At 44.9% G+C, this 20,311-nt stretch overlaps 1 protein-coding gene across 2 annotated transcripts in view; it reads left to right on the top strand.

Moving 5' to 3' along the window:
* The window catches only part of ARHGAP35 (Rho GTPase activating protein 35), a 121,514-nt gene that overhangs the window by 40,990 nt on the left and 60,213 nt on the right, over positions 1–20,311 (top strand). For both annotated transcript variants that reach the window (XM_047077783.1, XM_047077784.1), the window contains exons 2-3: positions 4,372–8,248; positions 19,825–19,969. In XM_047077783.1, coding sequence (XP_046933739.1) covers positions 4,565–8,248; positions 19,825–19,969 — 3,829 coding nt within the window. In that variant the 5' untranslated portion in view covers positions 4,372–4,564. The remainder of the gene's footprint in view (positions 1–4,371; positions 8,249–19,824; positions 19,970–20,311) is intronic.

Here is a 20,311-nt window from a genome sequence, read left to right as displayed (position 1 = left end):
TTTGAGATTGAGAGAGGCAGAGCATGAGCAGGAGAGGGTTAGAGAGAGACACACAGAATCTGAAGCAGGCTCCGGGCTCTGAGCTGTCAGCACAGAGCCTGATGCGGGGCTCGAACTCACAGACCGTGAGATCACGACCTGCGCTGAAGTCGGACGCCCGACCGACTGAGCCACCCAGGTGCCCCTGAAGTATTTTCCTTTTTGAAGGAGTTGACTTGTGGTGTAAAACTACTAAATATTAGGGTTTAGTTTTTCTAATACAACTAGCTGTCTAAAACTTGAAGATAGAAGTCGTTTCAGTTTAAAGAATACTTTCTCCCCCTCTGCTGTAACTCTTCAGTTTTCAAAGGACTAATATTGGCAAATTATTAGAATGGACATTTGGATTTTGCCGTTTGAGGAGTTTGGTGGCCCACTAAGAACACCGGTTCCTATCAGATGTAAACTAAAGATATTGCAAAGTCTCGGACATGCCCCATCTTCTACTTTCTCTTTCTTTGTGGCCTTAAGATCATTAAATTTAGTGACTCAGCTAATTTTTTTTAAATCCACCTCTTAGAAAAGTTGAACGTGTTTGTGACCAAGCACTTCGAGTTATTTCCTTTAAACCAAGTGTTTGCAGCGTTCTTAGATTTATAACAGTCTTTGTTTACCGTGTAATTCAGTCCAATTGAGGAACTAGTAAAACTGCATTATCCAGACATCAAAGACAGGCATGTAAGAAGAGTGTGCTTCTACCGGGGAACCTATTCGATTTCTACCAAGTGGAAAGTTACCAGGTGTCCCCAAATTAACCATTCCTTTGCCAGCTGATTCTCATTGTTGGGTAGCTTTTTTTAGTGTAGTCAGCAGCATTCTGGGTTTAAAATATGAGTTGCTACGTTCTTGAGAGTCGAGAGTTGTTGCTTTCTGTCTTTAGCGTCCTTCAGATAGTGGAGACGTTGACTTGCATGGGCGGCACAGAATATCATGCGCTGAAGAAACTGACCAAACAAGGTTTGGAGAATACATTTTAGCTTAGTTCAAAGTTGAGCTGCCGTCTCTATTTCTTGAGGTTCAAGAGCAGGTTTGGTGTTTTGTTTTCCTGGGATTTTTGTGAAGAGAGAGCTTATTCGACCCCCTTTACAGAGAATAAGGGGGATGATTTGCCAGCTGCGTGCAGCAGTCACTTGAAGTGGGACCCCGTCACCAAGTTGCATTTCAGGATTGATCAAGTAGGTGGCCTTGAGTCCTGCCAGACTCTGGGATGGGGAATTGACGGAGAAGGGCTCTGTGACAGGAGCACCCCTGACTTACACTTTCATCAGCATTCCTATCTGAGGCTCTGTCAAACCTGAGTCTCCCGAGAGGTGGAAACAAAATTGTGTATATGTGTACTACAAGTAATAAGCAAAAGCACTGTGATTTCGTATGAATCTTTGCTATTTGGGTATTTCAGAGGATGTGTGTAAACATCTTACAATTTTACCTAAGGAAGCAGTCGCCTGGGGAAGTGGAGGATGGGGATCCATCTTTCACATGGATGTCTGCTTGTTTCTGCTGAAATCTGGACCTTGGCTTCTTTAGGAGCATGCCATTAGGTTATCTGGAGGTGATTGCTTATAATCATCGAGATTTCCGTCTTGACAATGGTCAAATCATTTTTACATACCACATGTAGGCACGTTTTGTTTCCATGGAGGGTTTGGCTTTCTCGGTTATCGAGGGAAGATAAGGGATGTTTGGGAAAGGTCTGTGACCTTTTGAGGTTATCATCATAGGGGACAACTTTCCTCTCTCATTCATCACCCCCTCTTCTTAGAATAAAGTATGGTGATGTGACTTCCTGTGGCATCTCTTAGGAGAAGGGCTCACAAAAATATATTCAGGTTGTGGAGATGCTGGGTTCCTACCAGCCATGACCGAGATTCAAAAGAAAATTGTTCTCTTTATTTTATTTTATTTATTTTATTTTTTTTTAACGTTTATTTATTTTTGAGACAGAGAGAGACAGAGCATGAACGGAGGAGGGTCAGAGAGAGAGGGAGACACAGAATCTGAAACAGACTCTGGGCTCTGAGCTGTCAGCACAGAGCCCGATGCGGGGCTGGAACTCATGGACCTCGAGATCGTGACCTGAGCCGAAGTCGGACGCTTAACTGACTGAGCCACCCAGGCGCCCCTGTTCTCTTTATTTTAAACTGAGTTATCTCAGGAGACTGTTCATTTGGCTACATGTTCGGCCGTCGCGTGGTCATATTTGCACGTGTGAGTAGACGGCAGTGCAGTATAAGCAGTAGTAGCCAGAAGACCATTTATGTGGAGACAGCCGAGGCCTATGTATTTGATTTCTGTTAACCAGGAGGTTGCTAAAGACATCGTAAGATACTATCATAACGTTTCATTACTTCACCTCTTCATACTTTAGGTCCTTTAAGGTGCCACTTTTCAGCCACGCTCTGTGGTTCCCCATAGCCTTCGGGAAAGACTGCAGACTCCTTGAAAGAGGTTTAATCTGATTTCTGCTTCTAATGCATCTCACCCATCCGCTCCCCACACACACTCGAGGGGCTGTGCCTTTTTCTGCAGAGACGAGTCTCCGTGTTTCTTTCACCTACTTCAGGTTTCTCCTGAGGTGGAACTTCCTCCAGAAAGGCCTTCCTCAATCAAAACACTGGGTGTAATATGCCCTCATAGTCATTCCCTGACTCATTCCTTCAGTAAATCTTCGTGTCAAGCACCGTGTCATAGGCTGAGGATACAGAAGTAAATGAGAAGGGGTGGACCTTGTCCTCACAAAGCTTATTCTGTTCTCGTCAAGGAAACCACCCAATATTCACACCTTTTTAAAAATGCTTTTTATTTGGAAACAATCACAAATTTATAGAAAGCTGCAAAAAAATTAAAATGGCACAAAGGAATATCTTATCCAGATTTACCTGTTGTTAACATTTTACCGCATGCGCATTCTTTCTTTCAACGTATATACATATTTTTTTCTGGACCAGTCACACACATTATGGTCTTTTCCCCCCAAATACTTCAGTGTGTATTTTATAAGAGTAGGCCTATTCGCTTACGTGGTAGTTACCTTCCTAAATTTACATCGATCAAATACTTCTATATAATAGTCCGTTCAGAGTCCAGTGTTGTTAAATGACTTAATAATGTCCTGTATTTCCCATTCTGATGCAGAATCCATTCTAGGTTCAAACAATTGCATTTAGTTATGATGTCTCTTTAGCTTCTCTTGATCTAGAATGCTTACATAGCCATTCTTTGTCTTTTATGACATGGATACTTTTTGAGAAGTATAGAGTGTGCACTACATCCCCCCGCCCAACCCCCATAATAGAATCTCGTTCGTTTTTTGTTTATCTGATGTTTCCTTGTGATTCGGTTGAGGGAATATATTCTAGGTCATCACACCGCTTAGTAATGTGTCCTCTTGGGGGTACCACATCTGGAGGCCCATGATGTCCTTCTGTCCCTCTTTGGTGGTGATAATTTTCATTACCCAAAGTGTTAACCCAGGGTACCTGGGTGGCTCAGTTGGTTAAGCGTCCGACTCGCAGTTCATTAGTTCAAGCCCCGCGTCGGATTCTGTGCTGACAGCCCGGAGCCTGGGACCTGCTTCGGATTCTGTGTCTCCCTCTCTCTCTCTGTTCCTCCCCCACTTGCACTCTGTCTCTCTTTCAAAAATAAATAAAGATTAAAAAAAATTTTTTAAAACAAAGTGTTAAGGCAGTTTCTTTACTGTATAATTAGTGGTTTTTGGTACCTCTTCCCTCTGCAGCTGATAAGTAGCATATCAGGAGGTACCTCAGGTCTGTGCAGATATCCTGATTCTCATCAAAATCTTCCCCCTAGATGGGGTATCAAGTGATGATTCTTGTCTGATCCAGTAGTATGAACTCAGGTTTCTGTTTTTGGCAGTGGGTTATAATCCATTACTGTCTTTAATTATTTTGGTGCTCAAATTGTTTCAGATTTGACCAGTGGGATCCCCTTCAAGTGGGCTCCTGTGTCTGTGAGGTGCCCTGTCATTTTTTCAAGCACTTCCTTTCCTGCACAATAGGATGTTCCAGGCTCTTCTTGTACTAACTCTGCTCTAACCCTGGTATCAGCCATGTTTCCAAGAAGCCCTCAAACTCTTGTTTTAACACTCAGCACAACTGCTTACTTGTATGTCTTCCTCTGTTAGAGGTATTGAGAGCACATAGATGTCAGTCTTACTCTTACATCTTCACTCAGCGTGAGGCCTGGCACATTTAGTGTTTGTTTAGTATTTGTTGAACGAGAAAATTGATTTTTGCTATAGTTCAGCGACTAAAATCAGGTTCCAAAATTATGATGCTGATGGGTTTTCTTTCTCCTCCCACCCCCGTCTAGGAAGAAATGTTTACTATCTGGCGATGAGAAGTGGTGAAAACTGACCTTGTGCTGGTGTACAAACACTATGGGACCTGACACTTTCACCTCGTGGGCAGCCGGCCCCCACTGATAATGTGGGGAAACCATCAGGTCCACTGGAAAACACTAATCTGATCTTGGAAGTGGCCGATTGTGGCAGGATGTGTCGACGATGATGATGGCAAGAAAGCAAGATGTCCGCATTCCCACCTACAACATCAGTGTGGTGGGATTGTCTGGGACCGAGAAGGAGAAGGGCCAGTGCGGCATTGGGAAGTCTTGCCTGTGCAACCGCTTCGTGCGCCCGAGTGCTGATGAGTTTCACTTGGACCATACCTCTGTCCTCAGCACCAGTGACTTTGGCGGGCGAGTGGTCAATAATGACCACTTTCTCTATTGGGGAGAAGTTAGCCGTTCCCTGGAGGATTGTGTGGAATGTAAGATGCACATTGTGGAGCAGACTGAGTTCATCGATGATCAGACTTTTCAACCTCATCGAAGCACGGCCCTGCAGCCCTATATCAAGAGAGCTGCTGCAACCAAGCTCGCATCAGCTGAAAAACTCATGTACTTTTGCACTGACCAGCTGGGGCTGGAGCAGGACTTTGAGCAGAAACAAATGCCAGATGGAAAGCTGCTGATTGATGGTTTTCTTCTTGGTATTGACGTTAGCAGGGGCATGAATAGGAACTTTGATGACCAGCTCAAGTTTGTGTCCAATCTCTACAATCAGCTTGCAAAAACAAAAAAGCCCATAGTGGTGGTCCTGACTAAGTGTGATGAGGGCGTTGAGCGGTACATTAGAGATGCACATACTTTTGCCTTAAGCAAAAAGAACCTCCAGGTTGTGGAGACCTCAGCAAGATCCAACGTAAACGTGGACTTGGCTTTCAGCACCTTAGTGCAACTCATTGATAAAAGTCGGGGAAAGACGAAAATCATTCCTTATTTTGAAGCTCTCAAGCAGCAGAGTCAGCAGATAGCTACAGCAAAAGACAAGTATGAGTGGCTGGTGAGTCGCATTGTGAAAAACCACAACGAGAATTGGCCGAGTGTCAGCCGAAAGATGCAGGCCTCTCCTGAGTACCAGGACTATGTCTACCTGGAAGGTACTCAGAAAGCCAAGAAGCTGTTTCTCCAGCACATCCACCGCCTCAAGCACGAGCACATTGAGCGCAGGAGAAAGCTGTACCTCGCAGCCCTGCCGTTAGCCTTTGAAGCTCTTATACCCAATTTAGATGAAATAGACCACCTAAGCTGCATAAAAACCAAAAAGCTCTTGGAGACCAAGCCAGAATTCCTGAAGTGGTTTGTTGTGCTCGAAGAGACACCGTGGGATGCCACCAGCCACATTGACAACATGGAGAATGAGCGGATTCCCTTTGACTTGATGGATACCGTCCCTGCCGAGCAGCTGTACGAGGCCCACTTAGAGAAGCTGCGGAACGAGAGGAAAAGAGCTGAGATGAGAAGGGCATTTAAAGAAAACCTGGAGACCTCTCCCTTCATAACTCCCGGAAAGCCTTGGGAAGAGGCCCGTAGTTTTATTATGAACGAAGATTTCTACCAGTGGCTGGAAGAATCCGTATACATGGATATTTATGGCAAACACCAAAAGCAAATTATAGACAGAGCAAAGGAAGAGTTTCAGGAGCTGCTTTTGGAATATTCAGAGTTGTTTTATGAGCTGGAGCTGGATGCTAAGCCCAGCAAGGAGAAGATGGGTGTCATTCAGGATGTTCTGGGGGAGGAACAGCGATTTAAAGCATTACAGAAGCTCCAAGCGGAGCGTGATGCCCTTATCCTGAAGCACATTCATTTTGTGTATCACCCAACCAAGGAAACGTGCCCTAGCTGCCCAGCTTGTGTGGATGCTAAGATCGAGCACTTGATTAGTTCTCGGTTTATCCGACCATCTGACCGGAATCAGAAAAATTCACTGTCTGACCCCAACATTGATAGGATCAACTTGGTTATCTTAGGCAAAGATGGCCTCGCACGTGAGTTGGCCAATGAGATTCGAGCTCTCTGTACAAATGATGATAAGTATGTGATAGATGGTAAAATGTATGAGCTTTCCCTGAGGCCGATAGAAGGGAATGTCAGGCTTCCTGTGAACTCTTTCCAAACGCCAACATTTCAGCCCCACGGCTGCCTCTGCCTTTACAATTCAAAGGAGTCTCTATCCTATGTGGTGGAGAGTATAGAGAAGAGTAGAGAGTCCACACTTGGCAGGCGAGATAACCATTTAGCCCATCTTCCCCTGACATTGATCTTAGTTAACAAGAGAGGAGACACCAGTGGAGAGACCCTGCATAGCCTAATACAACAAGGTCAGCAGATTGCTAGCAAACTTCAGTGTGTCTTTCTCGACCCTGCTTCTGCTGGCATCGGTTATGGACGCAACATTAATGAAAAGCAAATCAGTCAAGTTTTGAAGGGACTCCTGGACTCCAAGCGTAACTTAAACCTGGTCAGTTCTACTGCTAGCATCAAAGATCTGGCTGACGTTGACCTGCGAATTGTCATGTGTCTGATGTGTGGAGATCCTTTCAGTGCAGATGACATACTCTATCCTGTCCTTCAGTCCCAGACCTGTAAGTCTTCCCATTGTGGAAGCAACAACTCTGTTTTACTTGAACTACCGATCGGACTCCACAAGAAGCGCATTGAGCTGTCTATTCTTTCGTACCATTCCTCATTTAGCATCAGAAAAAGCCGGTTGGTCCATGGGTACATTGTTTTTTATTCAGCCAAACGTAAGGCCTCCTTGGCTATGTTACGTGCCTTTCTTTGTGAAGTGCAGGATATTATCCCCATTCAGTTGGTCGCACTCACCGACGGCGCTGTAGATGTCCTGGACAATGACTTAAGTCGGGAACAGCTGACCGAAGGGGAGGAGATTGCTCAAGAGATTGACGGGAGGTTCACAAGCATCCCTTGTAGCCAACCCCAGCACAAACTTGAGATCTTCCACCCATTTTTTAAGGATGTGGTGGATAAAAAGAACATAATCGAGGCTACTCATATGTACGATAACGCTGCCGAGGCCTGTAGCACCACGGAAGAGGTGTTTAACTCCCCCCGAGCGGGCTCTCCACTCTGCAACTCCAACCTGCAGGATTCAGAAGAGGATATCGAGCCGCCTTCTTATAGCTTGTTTCGAGAAGACACGTCACTGCCCTCTCTGTCCAAAGACCATTCTAAGCTCTCTATGGAACTGGAGGGAAATGATGGGCTGTCGTTCATCATGAGCAATTTTGAGAGTAAACTGAACAACAAAGTACCTCCACCAGTCAAACCAAAGCCTCCTGTCCATTTTGAAATCACAAAGGGGGATCTGTCTTATTTAGACCAAGGCCATAGAGATGGGCAGAGGAAGTCTGTGTCTTCTAGCACCTGGCTACCTCCAGATGGGTTTGATCCTTCTGATTATGCCGAACCCATGGATGCTGTGGTCAAGCCAAGGAACGAAGAAGAAAACATATATTCAGTGCCCCATGACAGCACCCAAGGCAAAATCATCACCATTCGGAATATCAACAAAGCCCAGTCCAACGGCAGTGGCAACGGTTCCGACAGTGAAATGGACACCAGCTCTCTAGAGCGAGGCCGCAAGGTGTCCATCGTGAGCAAGCCCGTGCTGTACAGGACGAGATGCAGCCGGCTAGGAAGGTTTGCTAGTTATCGAACCAGCTTCAGTGTGGGGAGCGATGATGAGCTAGGGCCCATTCGGAAAAAAGAGGAGGATCAGGCATCTCAAGGTTATAAAGGGGACAATGCCGTCATTCCATATGAAACAGACGAAGACCCAAGGAGGAGGAATATTCTTCGCAGTCTACGGAGGAACACTAAGGTAAGACACCAGTTTAGGAATGAATCATAGGAGTGGCTTGCACAGTGTCTGGGTGAGAGCTGACTGATGATGACGATGATGATGATTTTTCAAGGACAGCTTATTCTGGTTAAAAAAAAATTGGTCGGTGTGTGCATTTACTCTCTGACTTGGTGTAAAAAAGTAGGCAGTGTCTCAGATTGCTACCACTGGCAGCTCTGGAGTAGTAAGGACCTTGGATAGACAGCCTGAGTTTGAGTTGTCTTTGTCCAGAACAAGAGTTAGGTAATTCCAAAATGAGCAGATCGTGTAGAACTTGTCGGTGTCCTGACAGGTAGCCAAGCCAGTGACGATATGCTTGCTCTTCCTTTATGTGAACACCAGAATCTAAAATTGCATGCTCAGTCTCTGACTGCTAGACAAACATTTCATCCGTATGCCTCTTAAAAGCTCCTTTTTCCCCTCACTGACCCGTAAGGTTGCTGCATCTTAGATTAGGAAAAATTGGATGATTATTTTGTTTGCATATGCGAATGAGTGAAGGGTCTTTACGTAAGTGAAAAGTAAGAAGTAACTTGCCACTGTGAGTTATAAACCTGTCCCATATTTGTGAGATTGGAGTGCCCTCCAGCTGCATTATTTTGAGTGAGTTGCTGTGACAGCTTCAGGTTTTATTTAGGGACCAAAGCAGGATGGGGAGAAGAGAAAGAAATTAAACCGCGTGTGTTATGAGTGTCAGGCCTGCCATCAGATGGAGAGGAAACAGCAGCAGGTGAATCCTCTTTATCTTGTTTCGAATTGTGGTTTACAAAGTAGAGTGCCCTGTCCCCTTGGGCTTAAGATTTGAGATAGAAAAGGTATTTCCCAGATTTTTCTTTTTTTTCCCCCCATTTAGAGCAGAGGGAAACACTTTGTTTTTTCAAAGAAAGACATCTTGGTGAGACAGGACAATAAAAGTGTGTTATATGCTAGCCCACGACCAGCCTTGCGACATACAGAATGAGGATTTCTCTGCATTGAAAGCTTTTCCTCCTCTCCCTACCGTGAAGCAGCAGAGAACAAAGTCGCTTGTCTGAAAACATTTCAGGGAACTTTGGAAGAAAGGATGCCAAGAACTTATGTTATTACAAGACGTACCAAATCAGAAGGATCTAGAGTTGACAATTCTGTTGTAAAGTAAGTACCACCCGGAGGCTAGTTCTGCAGCTCTTACTGGTTAGGAGGGCCCTTGCAGGTGGAGGAACATGGTTCCATGGCCCTCACAGGGAGCGCACCTTCACTTTGTGTTCCCTCATAGCATACACAGTGGTTCCCAGTCACCATTGGCTGGAGTTTCCAGAATTTCCTCACCTGTGTAATTTTAGAAAGGGCAGGGCAGCATTGTTGTGTGTTCTGTCCTCCCCCTCCCGCCCCCCCGCCCGCCCCGAACTGAACATTAATAAATATCATAGGCATTCTCCTATTTGATTTCCCCTTGTTTTTTTCTCTTGGATTCCTTCATCTGCCTTCAGTATTTTGTCCTCCAAGGGTTAGTAATGGGCAGACCCATTGAAAACCTTTCGTATTTATGAAGTCTGAAGTTAGCCTCACCTGCCTCCCAGTATTTCCTCAAAGCTCTCCTGTTTAATGATCCTGGAATCCAAACATTTTAACGTTTTGACTTTCTTCTCTTCCTCCTCCACTCCTGATGAAGACTGTTACCAGAATAGCTTATCTGAATGCTGGCAGTCTTAATTTGTGGGGGTGTTTGCACACCTGGGAATTAGGATTAGGAAGGTGGCATAATAGCACACTGAGTTGTAACTGATCTTCTGACTTCTAACTACATTTTTAACACTTGTTGAAGATAATGTTTTTAAGACGCATTCCCAAACAGACAGTGCTTTAAAGAGCGCACACGTTAGGCTCAGCCGAAGATGGCCGGGGACCCTGTTTTTAAAGAGCACTTCCTAACCTAGAACTTCCTTACCCTGGGTTGCTGGGTCAGCATGCAAGAAGTGATTAACTTCCCGTCTTAGTTATGCGGGCCACACCTCTTCAAGTCAAATAAAAATGACACCTCTGGCCCAAGAGCCATAGCGTGCCAGAAGCTAGTTCAGGAGTATCCTTTGGAAAGTGTGAGTAAAAGGTGAAACTGTCTTTTCCTGCCTCGGAAAATGGTGCTTTGAAATGAGTGTAGTTGCTTTGTCACCCTAATCCAGAGATCAGCCTTCATTCTCTTCCCCGTTCGTTCGGGCAAACCTCCTGTTAAAATTGCTGCCTTAAGAAAGCAGACTGACACTTGTCTTACTGGAAAAGCAAGATACCATAGGACAGAGAATGCCAAGCCAACCCCTACATGGGGGATTTGGCTTCTGATTTTTATTGGCGTGACACGGCAATACAGTATTTATTTGACGTGCGGGGAGAGCCAGTCGGTCATGGAAGATACAGTTAGTACCTCCCGGGTGCCAGAATGCTAGACACCACTGGGGAAGTGGCACGGATCCTTCTTGCCCAGACCGTGGCTCCCAGTGGAGGCAGCGAGACCTCCACAACTACTGGAAATAGGTGGTGTGCCCAGGGGGCGCTGTGTGGAGGCAGAGTGGAAATCCCACCGCTGGGGGCGGTGAAGGTAGTGTAGCGTGTGTAGTGATTAGGAGCTCGGGATCGAGGGCCTAAAGCCAAATCCCGACTCCTCCACTTCCTCACTGGGACTTGGGGCGCGTGATTCACCTGCCATATCCCTTCGGCAGAAAGGGAGAACATAGTGGCACCTTCCTCATGTGGTGGTGAGAAACGGAATGAGGTTTTGCACGTGAAACACTCAGCATACTGCATCTCGGACAGGTGTTAGGTATGGCAGTGTTATTTAACTAGACCTTGAAGAGTGGGTAGAACCGAAGAAGTGACAGAGGTGAGGAACAGCTTGAGGGTGAAAATGTGCATGTCGTATTCAAGGAGAGGAGAGTGCTGGTCTGGTCTAGCCGAGGGCTTGAGGGACCAACATCGTCCCTCCCTTTTGTGTAAGTTTTAACCCTGTGTGTTACTCAGCTGCTTTCTCAGCACTTGCCCTAGCAACAGCCCTAACAACAACAACAAAAAGCTGTGCTCTGGGTACCGATGTGATGTGGAGAAAGAGAAATTGCTCAGCTTCCCTTGGCCGATTTGCTAGATTAGCTTTTTACTGTAAAATTGGAATTGGAGTGAGGGAATCGCTTTCATTTCTGTTAATGAAAGTGAAGACTGTAAGGCTGACTGTCATTCTGGGTCCTTTTCCCAGCTGAACCATTTAGCAACCCACCCTCATAGTGGGAGCCTTCCGCACTGAGCTGAATGAAATTGAAAATCTACGATTGCACTTCAGTGGGGCCCATGAATAGATGCTTTGTCTGTAAAGAGTTGGTGTTGCACATGGTCTCTGTCTCACAGTATCATGCGTTTGCAAAGATGAGATCAGGACCGGCAGGGTCTTATTTTAAAACCAAAAAAAAAAAAAAAAAAAAAAAAAAAAAAACCAAAAAAAAAGAAACCACAGGCTGGGAGTCTTGGTCCACAAAATGTGCCTTTTGGGCAAGCTCAAGTTGCTGAATTTAGTGTGTTTGACCATGGATTTAAAGACAAGACATTATTGGCTATTCACCCTTCTATCTGATGTGCTCTTATCTTTGTGTTTAAAAAAAAAAAAGACAACAGAATGATAAAGAAAATCTTTCACTCACTGTAGCTACCACATGACAAGACAACCTATTGAAAAAGCAAACCAATTCAATCACGCATTGTTTGGTCTATAAGGCACCAAGTAACCAGTTTGACAGTTTGTGTCCCCCCCCAGTGAATTGGCTTATTTCATTGGATTCAGTGAATCGGCTGGTTGTTGGGGCTTTGTGTGGACACAGCTCTCATTTTGTGAGGCCTAGAACGGAGTTAAAGTTTCTAGTGTGAATAAAAACCAGCTGGGGAATTGGACAGCTAGCTCCCCAGGGAGGGATGTTGCATTTTGACAGACAAGCTGAATGGTATGAAATATGAGCTCTTTGTAACCTGCTCGGGAAAGACTCTCAGTGTGTGCTTCAGAAAAGGCTAGGCCTACTCAATGTGCTGTGAGGCCAAATAAATACCATAGCCTTAAAGATGGGGTGGGGGGGGCCTACTTGACCTTGGATTTTCTGATTCCTGAAAGAATTGCATCTTTTAAGAGAAGGATTTTTGCTCCAAAGCGTGTGCTCATTCATTCATTTTGGGAAGGAAACCTCCAGTTCAGCGCATGGACGCTTAGTGAGCAGTGGTACCCCAGGCTTTGTGCTGAGGGCGCTGCGCGTGGTGGTGTGTTTATCTAGCTTACCGTCAAGGGATGGCGGATTTTAAATACACGCTGACATGTATTTTGAATACTGTCACAGAGGAGCTACAGGGTGCTAAGGGATTGTAGAGCAAGGAGTTTTAACCTCAGCGAGGGTCCGGTAAAGCTCCCCAAGGCAACAGTGTGTAAATGGAGACTTACAGAGTGAGGCGGACAAAGGCAGTGAGGGTGGAGGTTTTCTGGGGAGAGCTCTTGAGAAAACAGCGTGGAACTTGGAGCTGGGGGAAAGAAAGACAAAATAAAAAACAACACGTGGAAGAAACCTAGAGTGGTTGCTGTGGAGAGTGAAGGGGAAGCAGGCCGGGGATAGCAGGGTTGCGAATACCGTGGGGTTTCATCCTTCCCCGGAGGTACCGAACGCTTGCTGTGCACCAGGTGCGGCACCAGCCCTTTTCCCGTTGCCGCCGCCCATGTTGGTGTAGTTTTCTAAATGGAGGAGCTGAGATTTTTGAACCCGCTCTTCTGACTTCCGCTTCCAACGGGTCGGTAGAGTCCAGCCTGCGAGAAAGATGGTAATCTTCAATAGCCAGGCACACGTTTGGACCACTCAATCAGTCTAGTAATTTGTTCATTTCAGACAAAGGACTGTGATTATTATCTAAAAAAATCCATTTCCCTACACTACCCCCCTAAGAATGGCCTGGTGCTATTTGTTTCTGGCTTCAGAGTCTAGTTGAGTAGAGGACAAAAAAGGCATGGGGACACTGAAATAGCGACTGGAACTTTGAGAAATTGTTTTGAGCTGGTGTCATGCGTTTTCTCAGTTTATTTTAAGCCCAAAGAACTGCTGTAGTGTGTTTTTGGTGACAAAAATAGACTATCTTTAACTATGGGCCTTAGCTTATAGCACACCTGTTCTTAAAAAAAAAAAAAATGACAATGGGCAACCCATATCTAGTTTTCAAAGAGCAGAGAATTGCTCTGATCATCACTGAACCAGCTTGTTCTCATCCACCACCTAGTGATACTGAAATATCTTTTTAGGACCCAAATTATTTCAGCAGGAGTCAAGAATCACCTCTGCTTCCATAGAGAAAGGTCTTCTGAATGCATTTTATCCAGTATTTGAGAAGAGGCAAGCAGATAAAAACTGACCTGTAACTCTGGGAAGTCCGAATTCAGTGAGTGTTGGATCAGGCAGGATGTTTGTAAAAAAAACTTTCCTGGGACTAGTGGACCCTCCTTCCTAGTTAGCCCGCTGTTGCACTGGCCGTTCAGTCTGAGACAGCAGCAGGGGCTGACCCAGATTTGTTAGACTTCATGCCTTTCTAGAGCAGCAGGCTGTGGTCTCGCTTGATTTGGGGCCTGTGAAGGGATGGCACATGTCTTTTCCCATCCTGGGAGAGGATTAGGGATGCTAGGAAGGCAGAGACTTTATGCTGCTTCCTTTCCCAACCCTAAAAAAAGATGCCCCGAGACAGTGGGTGACCTGGCTATAATACTAACTGGCAGCGTGAAGGAGACCAAGTCTAATAAGCGTTTGTGCTTTCATAACAGACTTTGCCAATGAGAACAGATCCACCCTCAGGTTTTCTCTTAAACTTGGGCTTAGATTTTTTTCAGAGCCAGAAGAGGGAGCACCAGTTAACCAAGAATACATTTGGGGCACGAGTGAGTAACATAATTGAAAAGGTTCTTTTGAAGCTCTGTTGGAAATAAGAACGAATCATTACTCATCAGAAAGCTGTAATGTTGAATACAGAATGCAAGAGATGCTTTGGGGGAAACCTGTAGTCACGTTGTGTATGGAATCTTTTGGTTTTTGTTAAGACTCCTCCCAGTTTCCCTTAATCCAGAGTCAGCCAGTACACTGCTTGGCAAACCGTGGCAAGAGGGGAGGGCCTCTCGAGGGCTTTGCTAATATCACTCTTGGGAGGGAGAACTGTTCTCATTCAGAGGGCACTATCCCTGTCCCAGACTACATTCTGTCTGTGGCATTCCTCCTTTAAAAAAAAAAAAGAGAGAATCTAGCAACCTGCATTCTGTTTTTTATTTCCTTCATTAGATAGGTTACCAAGCATTTAAAAGACTGCTAGGTGGTACAACTCTGGTGATCATATGTTCTGACTTTAAAATCTGGTTAAATAATTTGACATGTATTAAAGGTATTTTATAGGGACCAGGAGAGAATATTTGAAGTTGTCAGCTCAAAATCGCTAAATAGCTGTACCTGCTATTCCCACAGAAGATAGAATGTTCTTTATCCAGAAGGAATGGCTGAGCTCTCCATTGGAGCCGTGGGAGACTCTTTTCCTTTGTGGCTCAGTTGTTACTGAGCCTGATGTCTAGATCAGCTTTGCTTGCCAGGGATATATCTTTCTTTTACCAGTTAGATTGTAAGTTCGTTGAGGGGGATAGAGGACTTTGGTCCTGGGATTAGCCCTGCTGCTAGTTTGCTCTGTGACCTTGGGCATAATTCGTTAAAAAACAAAAATGCTAAGATCCTTACTGAGTTAAGTAGGGTAACAGTCACATGTGTACATAAATGACTGTCCTTTATCCAGTGGCCACACAGTGACATAGGGAATTCATTACCTCATCTGGTTTTTAAAAGGGAGTCTGGGACGGTAGTGCCAGTATAAGACCTTCTGAGCCTCGCCTCCTCCATCCGCGGAAAAGGAGCACAATTTAGAAGAAAAACTTCTGTACATACAGAGATAGTCCTCATCTCAGCTAAACTTGAAAAAATATAAAGAAATATTGGCCCTGTGCACTATTGGAAACTGTTTTTGTTCAGGAAATTTATGGAGTGCCTACTGCATATCAGGCCCTGGAACCCACTCATCTTGCAGCCTGATAGAAAGGGCCCTTCTGTCAGTCGCTTCTCATTCTTCGCATGGCATTCGAACCTTTTTCTTGTCCCCGTGGACTCCAGAGGGACCCCCGTGGGCTTACAGATGTCTTCCTACTCCACCAGAGTTGGGAGTTTCCCTTTATGCTCTTTTCTTGTTTCGAAAGCCAAGGGGCCAGTGGGAAATTCCAACCACCGTCTCTTCGCAGTGCCGTCTTGGCAGAAACTATTGGTTCGTTTCTTTGTTTCCTTTGCCACCTGGGTATTATCAAGACGAAGAATCGGGCCTGTTTTTAAGGAAACTGAAGTAAAGAACAATGCACTGTGTTGCTCGTTCAAAAAATAGATCCGTGCAAAAGAACAAGATGAAGGTGGTTCAAACTGACCCGGTCCTTGGTTTTTGTCATTTCATCATAGAGTTCACGTAGGGGAAAAAGGGGCTTTGGTGTTTATAGATCACTAGCCTCTGGAGCCTGGCTCTCTCAGTGCTGGGTGTGACTCTCTCAGAGCTTGATTTCTCACCTGTAAAATGGTGCTAATAACCCTTACCCTGAAGATGGTTGTAAGGTTTCAGGTAATTGTGCAAAGTACCTAGCAGTGGCCTGCACATGGCCACTCCAGATTAATCACTGGTTTCCATTTTTGACCCAATAAGACTCTAAACTTAGAGGCACAGATGTGTAGATTATTCTCAGGGCTTGGTCTCCTCTGGCTAGATGCTTTTTTTCAATTCAGCCTGCTCTGTGAGTGCCCTCGAAGGAAGATTGATGTTGGGATGGTGTTACTTTCTCCTCTCCAAGAGCCTGCTGCTTAGAGGGCCCCAGGGACTCCATAATGAGCGACCCACGTCTGACCGGGGACTGAGACAGCTGGCAGGCCACTCACAAGAGTGGCGTTTCCATCTGACATGTGCCCAGTAACCCTTCAGGTGCCTGATGTGTTGTTTGTCATACCGACAATCTGGCCCACCTCTTAGTGCGTACCACAGAGTCTGATTTCCTTACTAGAAAGGTTTAGAATTCGTTGTGCAAGAATCCCCGTCCTAATTTTGTGACACCCTGCAGAGCCTTCACTTACTTCTAGGAGGTGTTTTGACATTCGATAAACCAGGGTTTGTTTAAATCTGAGAGGGAGAATCCATGTCATTTAGTAACAGGAGTTGATACTGTTGTTAAAGCTTACTCTCCATTTCTGCATTTTGTAAGTTGAAGCACTGAACTAGGGTCTTGGATTCTTTGGGACGAGAGGCATAAGGGCAGTATCCAATTTAGTCTTCCATCGAATGGCAGAATCTCCTTGACAGTGGTGTGGCAGAGGTATGTAGTTTGCAACCTGTGCTTGGAATATTTATACAGAGCAGTCCCTTCCTTTTTAAACACCTGGGGATTTTGTTTTTTAAATTTCTCTTTATATTTAAGGCCAAAATTGCCTGTGTTCTCTTCTTATCTCTTTCAGCATAACCCTTTGGAATCATATAAAATAATCTCTCTTTCCAAGAGATAGTCCTATAGCTGTATGAAATAGTTGTCATAATGCTCCATTCCTTCCTTTTCCAGCTTAAAGATCCCTGGTATTTTATGTGAGTGGGCCTCTATTACCTTAGAAACTCTCCAGATTGTCAGTGTACCCTTAATCATTTATTCAGCTATCCATTCATTCTGCCTCTCCCAGGACCTTTCAGGGAAGGGCCGTGAACCATAGTGGTTAAGAGAGCAAGTTTTGTAGTCAAAACTGACTTGGGCAAGTAACTGAATTTTTCTACGACTCCGCTTCATCTGTAAAATGGAGTTATTAACCCCACACCCTTGGAGCTGTTGTGAGTCTGGAATGAAATAATACATCTAAGGAACTTAAGCAAGGGTCCAGTACATAGTATTCAGTTGATAGATGGTAAAGTTTCTAGTTAACTTAGATTGTTAGAACACACCTCATCATCTTGTTCTGGTATTGAGAAGGTGGAGGAAGGAAGTATAAGATTAAAATTGATCGTTTACTAGAACTATGGTTAGAAGGCTTGGTAGGGGCGTCTGGGTGTCTCAGTTGGTTAAGCGTCCGACTCTCAGTTTCAGCTCAGGTCATGATCTCATGGTTTGTGAGTTCAAGCCCCACATCGGCTCTGCACTGACAGTGCAGAGCCTGCTTGAGATTTTCTCTCTCTCTCTCTCTCTCTGCCCCTCCCCTGCTTGTTCTCTCTCTCTCAAAATAAATGAAAATATAAAAATAAAAGTAAACTTAATTTAAGAAAAAGAAGGCCTTATGGTGATTAGAAAAAAAGTTCCATTTTTTATTCCTTAACAATTTATTTGGAAGCATCAGTTTTATTGAAGAACAATACTGTTGTCGGTTTTGACAGGGAAATTCTGCAAGACTGAGACTGATAAAAAGAATGTCGCTGAAATCCAGATGGTCTTCTTGTATATTCAGAATCTGTAGCTAATAATTTAAACTGTATGGCATTTTTAAGGGAGAGCATCGCTTGACTCATGGTTATCCGGTTGCCACAATGTGTGACAACAGAAGCACTCGCCCCTCTCTTTCCTCGAATTACTGGATGGCTACTGTGAGGCTAGGCACTGAGCCAGGTCGCCCACATTTCACCCTCAAGACCACCTTGTGAGGAGGCCCTGTCCCTGAGATGCTAATAAGTCACTTACCCAGAGTCACAGGACTTGTCTGTCAGGATTCAGACCCAGGTCTGCTAAGATTTCAGATCTTAAATTCTTTATGTTATACTTCATATAAATAGAAGATGTCAGGGAGAGAGTCTAGATTGGTTAAATTATCTCGTGTAAAGATACATCATAAATCACTCATTTGCTTTTCCTTACTTCTTTGGTAAAAAGTCTAGGTCCGAGCCTGTTTGCCTCTGGCAGGCAGTCTGGAAGGGGAAGGAACAGTGGCCACTCCCTGCAACCTGAGAGGCGGTGTGGCTGCATTTATGAGGAGTGGGACAGGGGCAGGGGTGAGCCTCGTGGAGCCTCCGTGGTTCTTCTCTGGAACGCCAAGATCCATTCGCATGGCGGTACAGTCTTCCAGACTGACCCAGTTAACAGGCTCTGTGTAGAGTGGATGGTCTTTGCCTTTTGGTGGTCATTGCAGGTAATGTCAACCAGCTTAGAGATGGGCTTGTGCCTTCTTTCGTGTACGTTTTCTTCTCAGTTGTTCTTTTTCTTTGGTACTTGTTTGCACAGGAAGTCCTCTGAGAATCTCAGACTAAACAGGAAGCGATTTGTTCCCATATAAATAGAGGTACCAGAAGGAACGAAGATGGGCAGGAAGAGGAATGCGAATGGTTGACCCTGGCTAGTTAGTTGTCCCTCCAGTGGATTTTATGCAAAGATCCCTGAATACTTTCAAGTTTATAGGTTGCGTATATTTGTAATAAATCTGCCCTCTAAATTCATCTCGTTAACTTAGACATGAAACCGAATTGCCGGAGCTACACCTGGGTCCATTTACCTTGCTCCTGTTTGGTTACCCTTTTCCTTAGTAGATATTTTAACAAAAGTCCAGAATTTCAGGTACGTTTTTGTCACTTTTAGGAAATTTACCGTTTGTTCAGAGCATTTTTTCCTCATGTGAGCTTCAAAATAAAAGGATTGAATAATTTTGGAGCAGAATATCTCAGAGAGGTCTATGAGCCTGAGCTTTGGAGACAGACCCTCCTGGGTTTGAATCCCAGCACTATGACTTAACTAGTTGTGTGACTTAGGCACGTGGGACATTTTTCCTTGATTCAACGGAATGTCGTGAGGTTTAAAAGAAGTAATATTTGGGACCTGGCTTGGTACACGGTGAGCTCTCAAGTGGTTGCCGCTGCTGCTGCTCCTGCTCCGGAGGAAGGCGGCTGCTGGGAAAGAAGAGACAAGTATTACCTTCTTTGTCATGTTTGCTCAGTTGGTTTTACCCTTTCCTGATTCGATAGCCATTGGGAATTAACCCCGGGCTAATGTATGGAAGGGAATTCTCATTTGGAGCTTTCAGCCGTAGCAGAACACATGCTCTATTTCTTTTCTGGAAAGAGGAAATTACTCATTCTCCATTCCATCTTTTATCTTTTTAAAGATTTTAGCCGTCTTGAGTGTATGACATTCATTATCCATGTGGGATGTTTGGAAAACTTCCTGTTTACTCCAGGGCACCCCTGATAAAGGATGTGGATAGCCATCTCGTTGTTACTAACTCAGCATGGCCTGCTTCTTCTAAACACCTTTGTGTTGATAATGCAGTCTCACACTCAGGGTGTGACTGTGTGTCAACTGGCTGGCATCTTGTGTGATATTTGGAGGCTGGAAAATACAAAATTAGTGAGATGAGCAAATGGATCTCTATCCTGCTTGGAGTCTTCCCAGCAGTTTCCACACCACTGTGAATTCCCTTCTGGAAGCTTTAGCTGATGTTTAAGTTGCATGTTGATATTCACTTTGTTTTTGTTTTATGCTTTCTTTTCTCTTTCCTATACAGAAACCAAAGCCCAAACCCCGGCCGTCCATCACAAAGGCAACCTGGGAGAGTAACTATTTTGGGGTACCCTTGACAACTGTCGTGACTCCAGAGAAGCCCATCCCTGTGTTTATTGAGAGATGTATTGAGTACATTGAAGCCACAGGTAAGAGTGTTGTTACCTCAGAGCTGATCATGGCTTTCACTGTCTACGGGCTACTTTCTGGCGAGCTGAGCCATCTGGAGACTCTGGGATCAGCTCTCCTTAAGTGTGAGATGCTTTCTGAGAAGGAGCTGAGCAGTGTGGACAGCTGTCAGACTTATGGGTCTCCATCTGCGTGTAGTTTTACGGCTGTTGTACAGGATCCGTGAGACCTTTCCTTGCACCAAGCAGCGTGTTTTCAGGCCTGCAGCTGTGGCTGCTTAGGTGCTTTCTCTGTGCTCCCTCAGCTCCCTGTCAGAGCACCCACCCTGTTTGTCTGTGGCCTCGAAGATCTGTCAGCCGCTT

This window comes from Lynx rufus, unplaced genomic scaffold, assembly GCF_022079265.1.
Source record: "Lynx rufus isolate CCGP_SWC_20201006 ecotype Redwood Valley unplaced genomic scaffold, mLynRuf1.p SCAF_16, whole genome shotgun sequence".
NCBI classification, from domain to species: Eukaryota; Metazoa; Chordata; class Mammalia; order Carnivora; family Felidae; genus Lynx; species Lynx rufus.
This window is presented reverse-complemented; position numbering and strand designations above follow the sequence as displayed.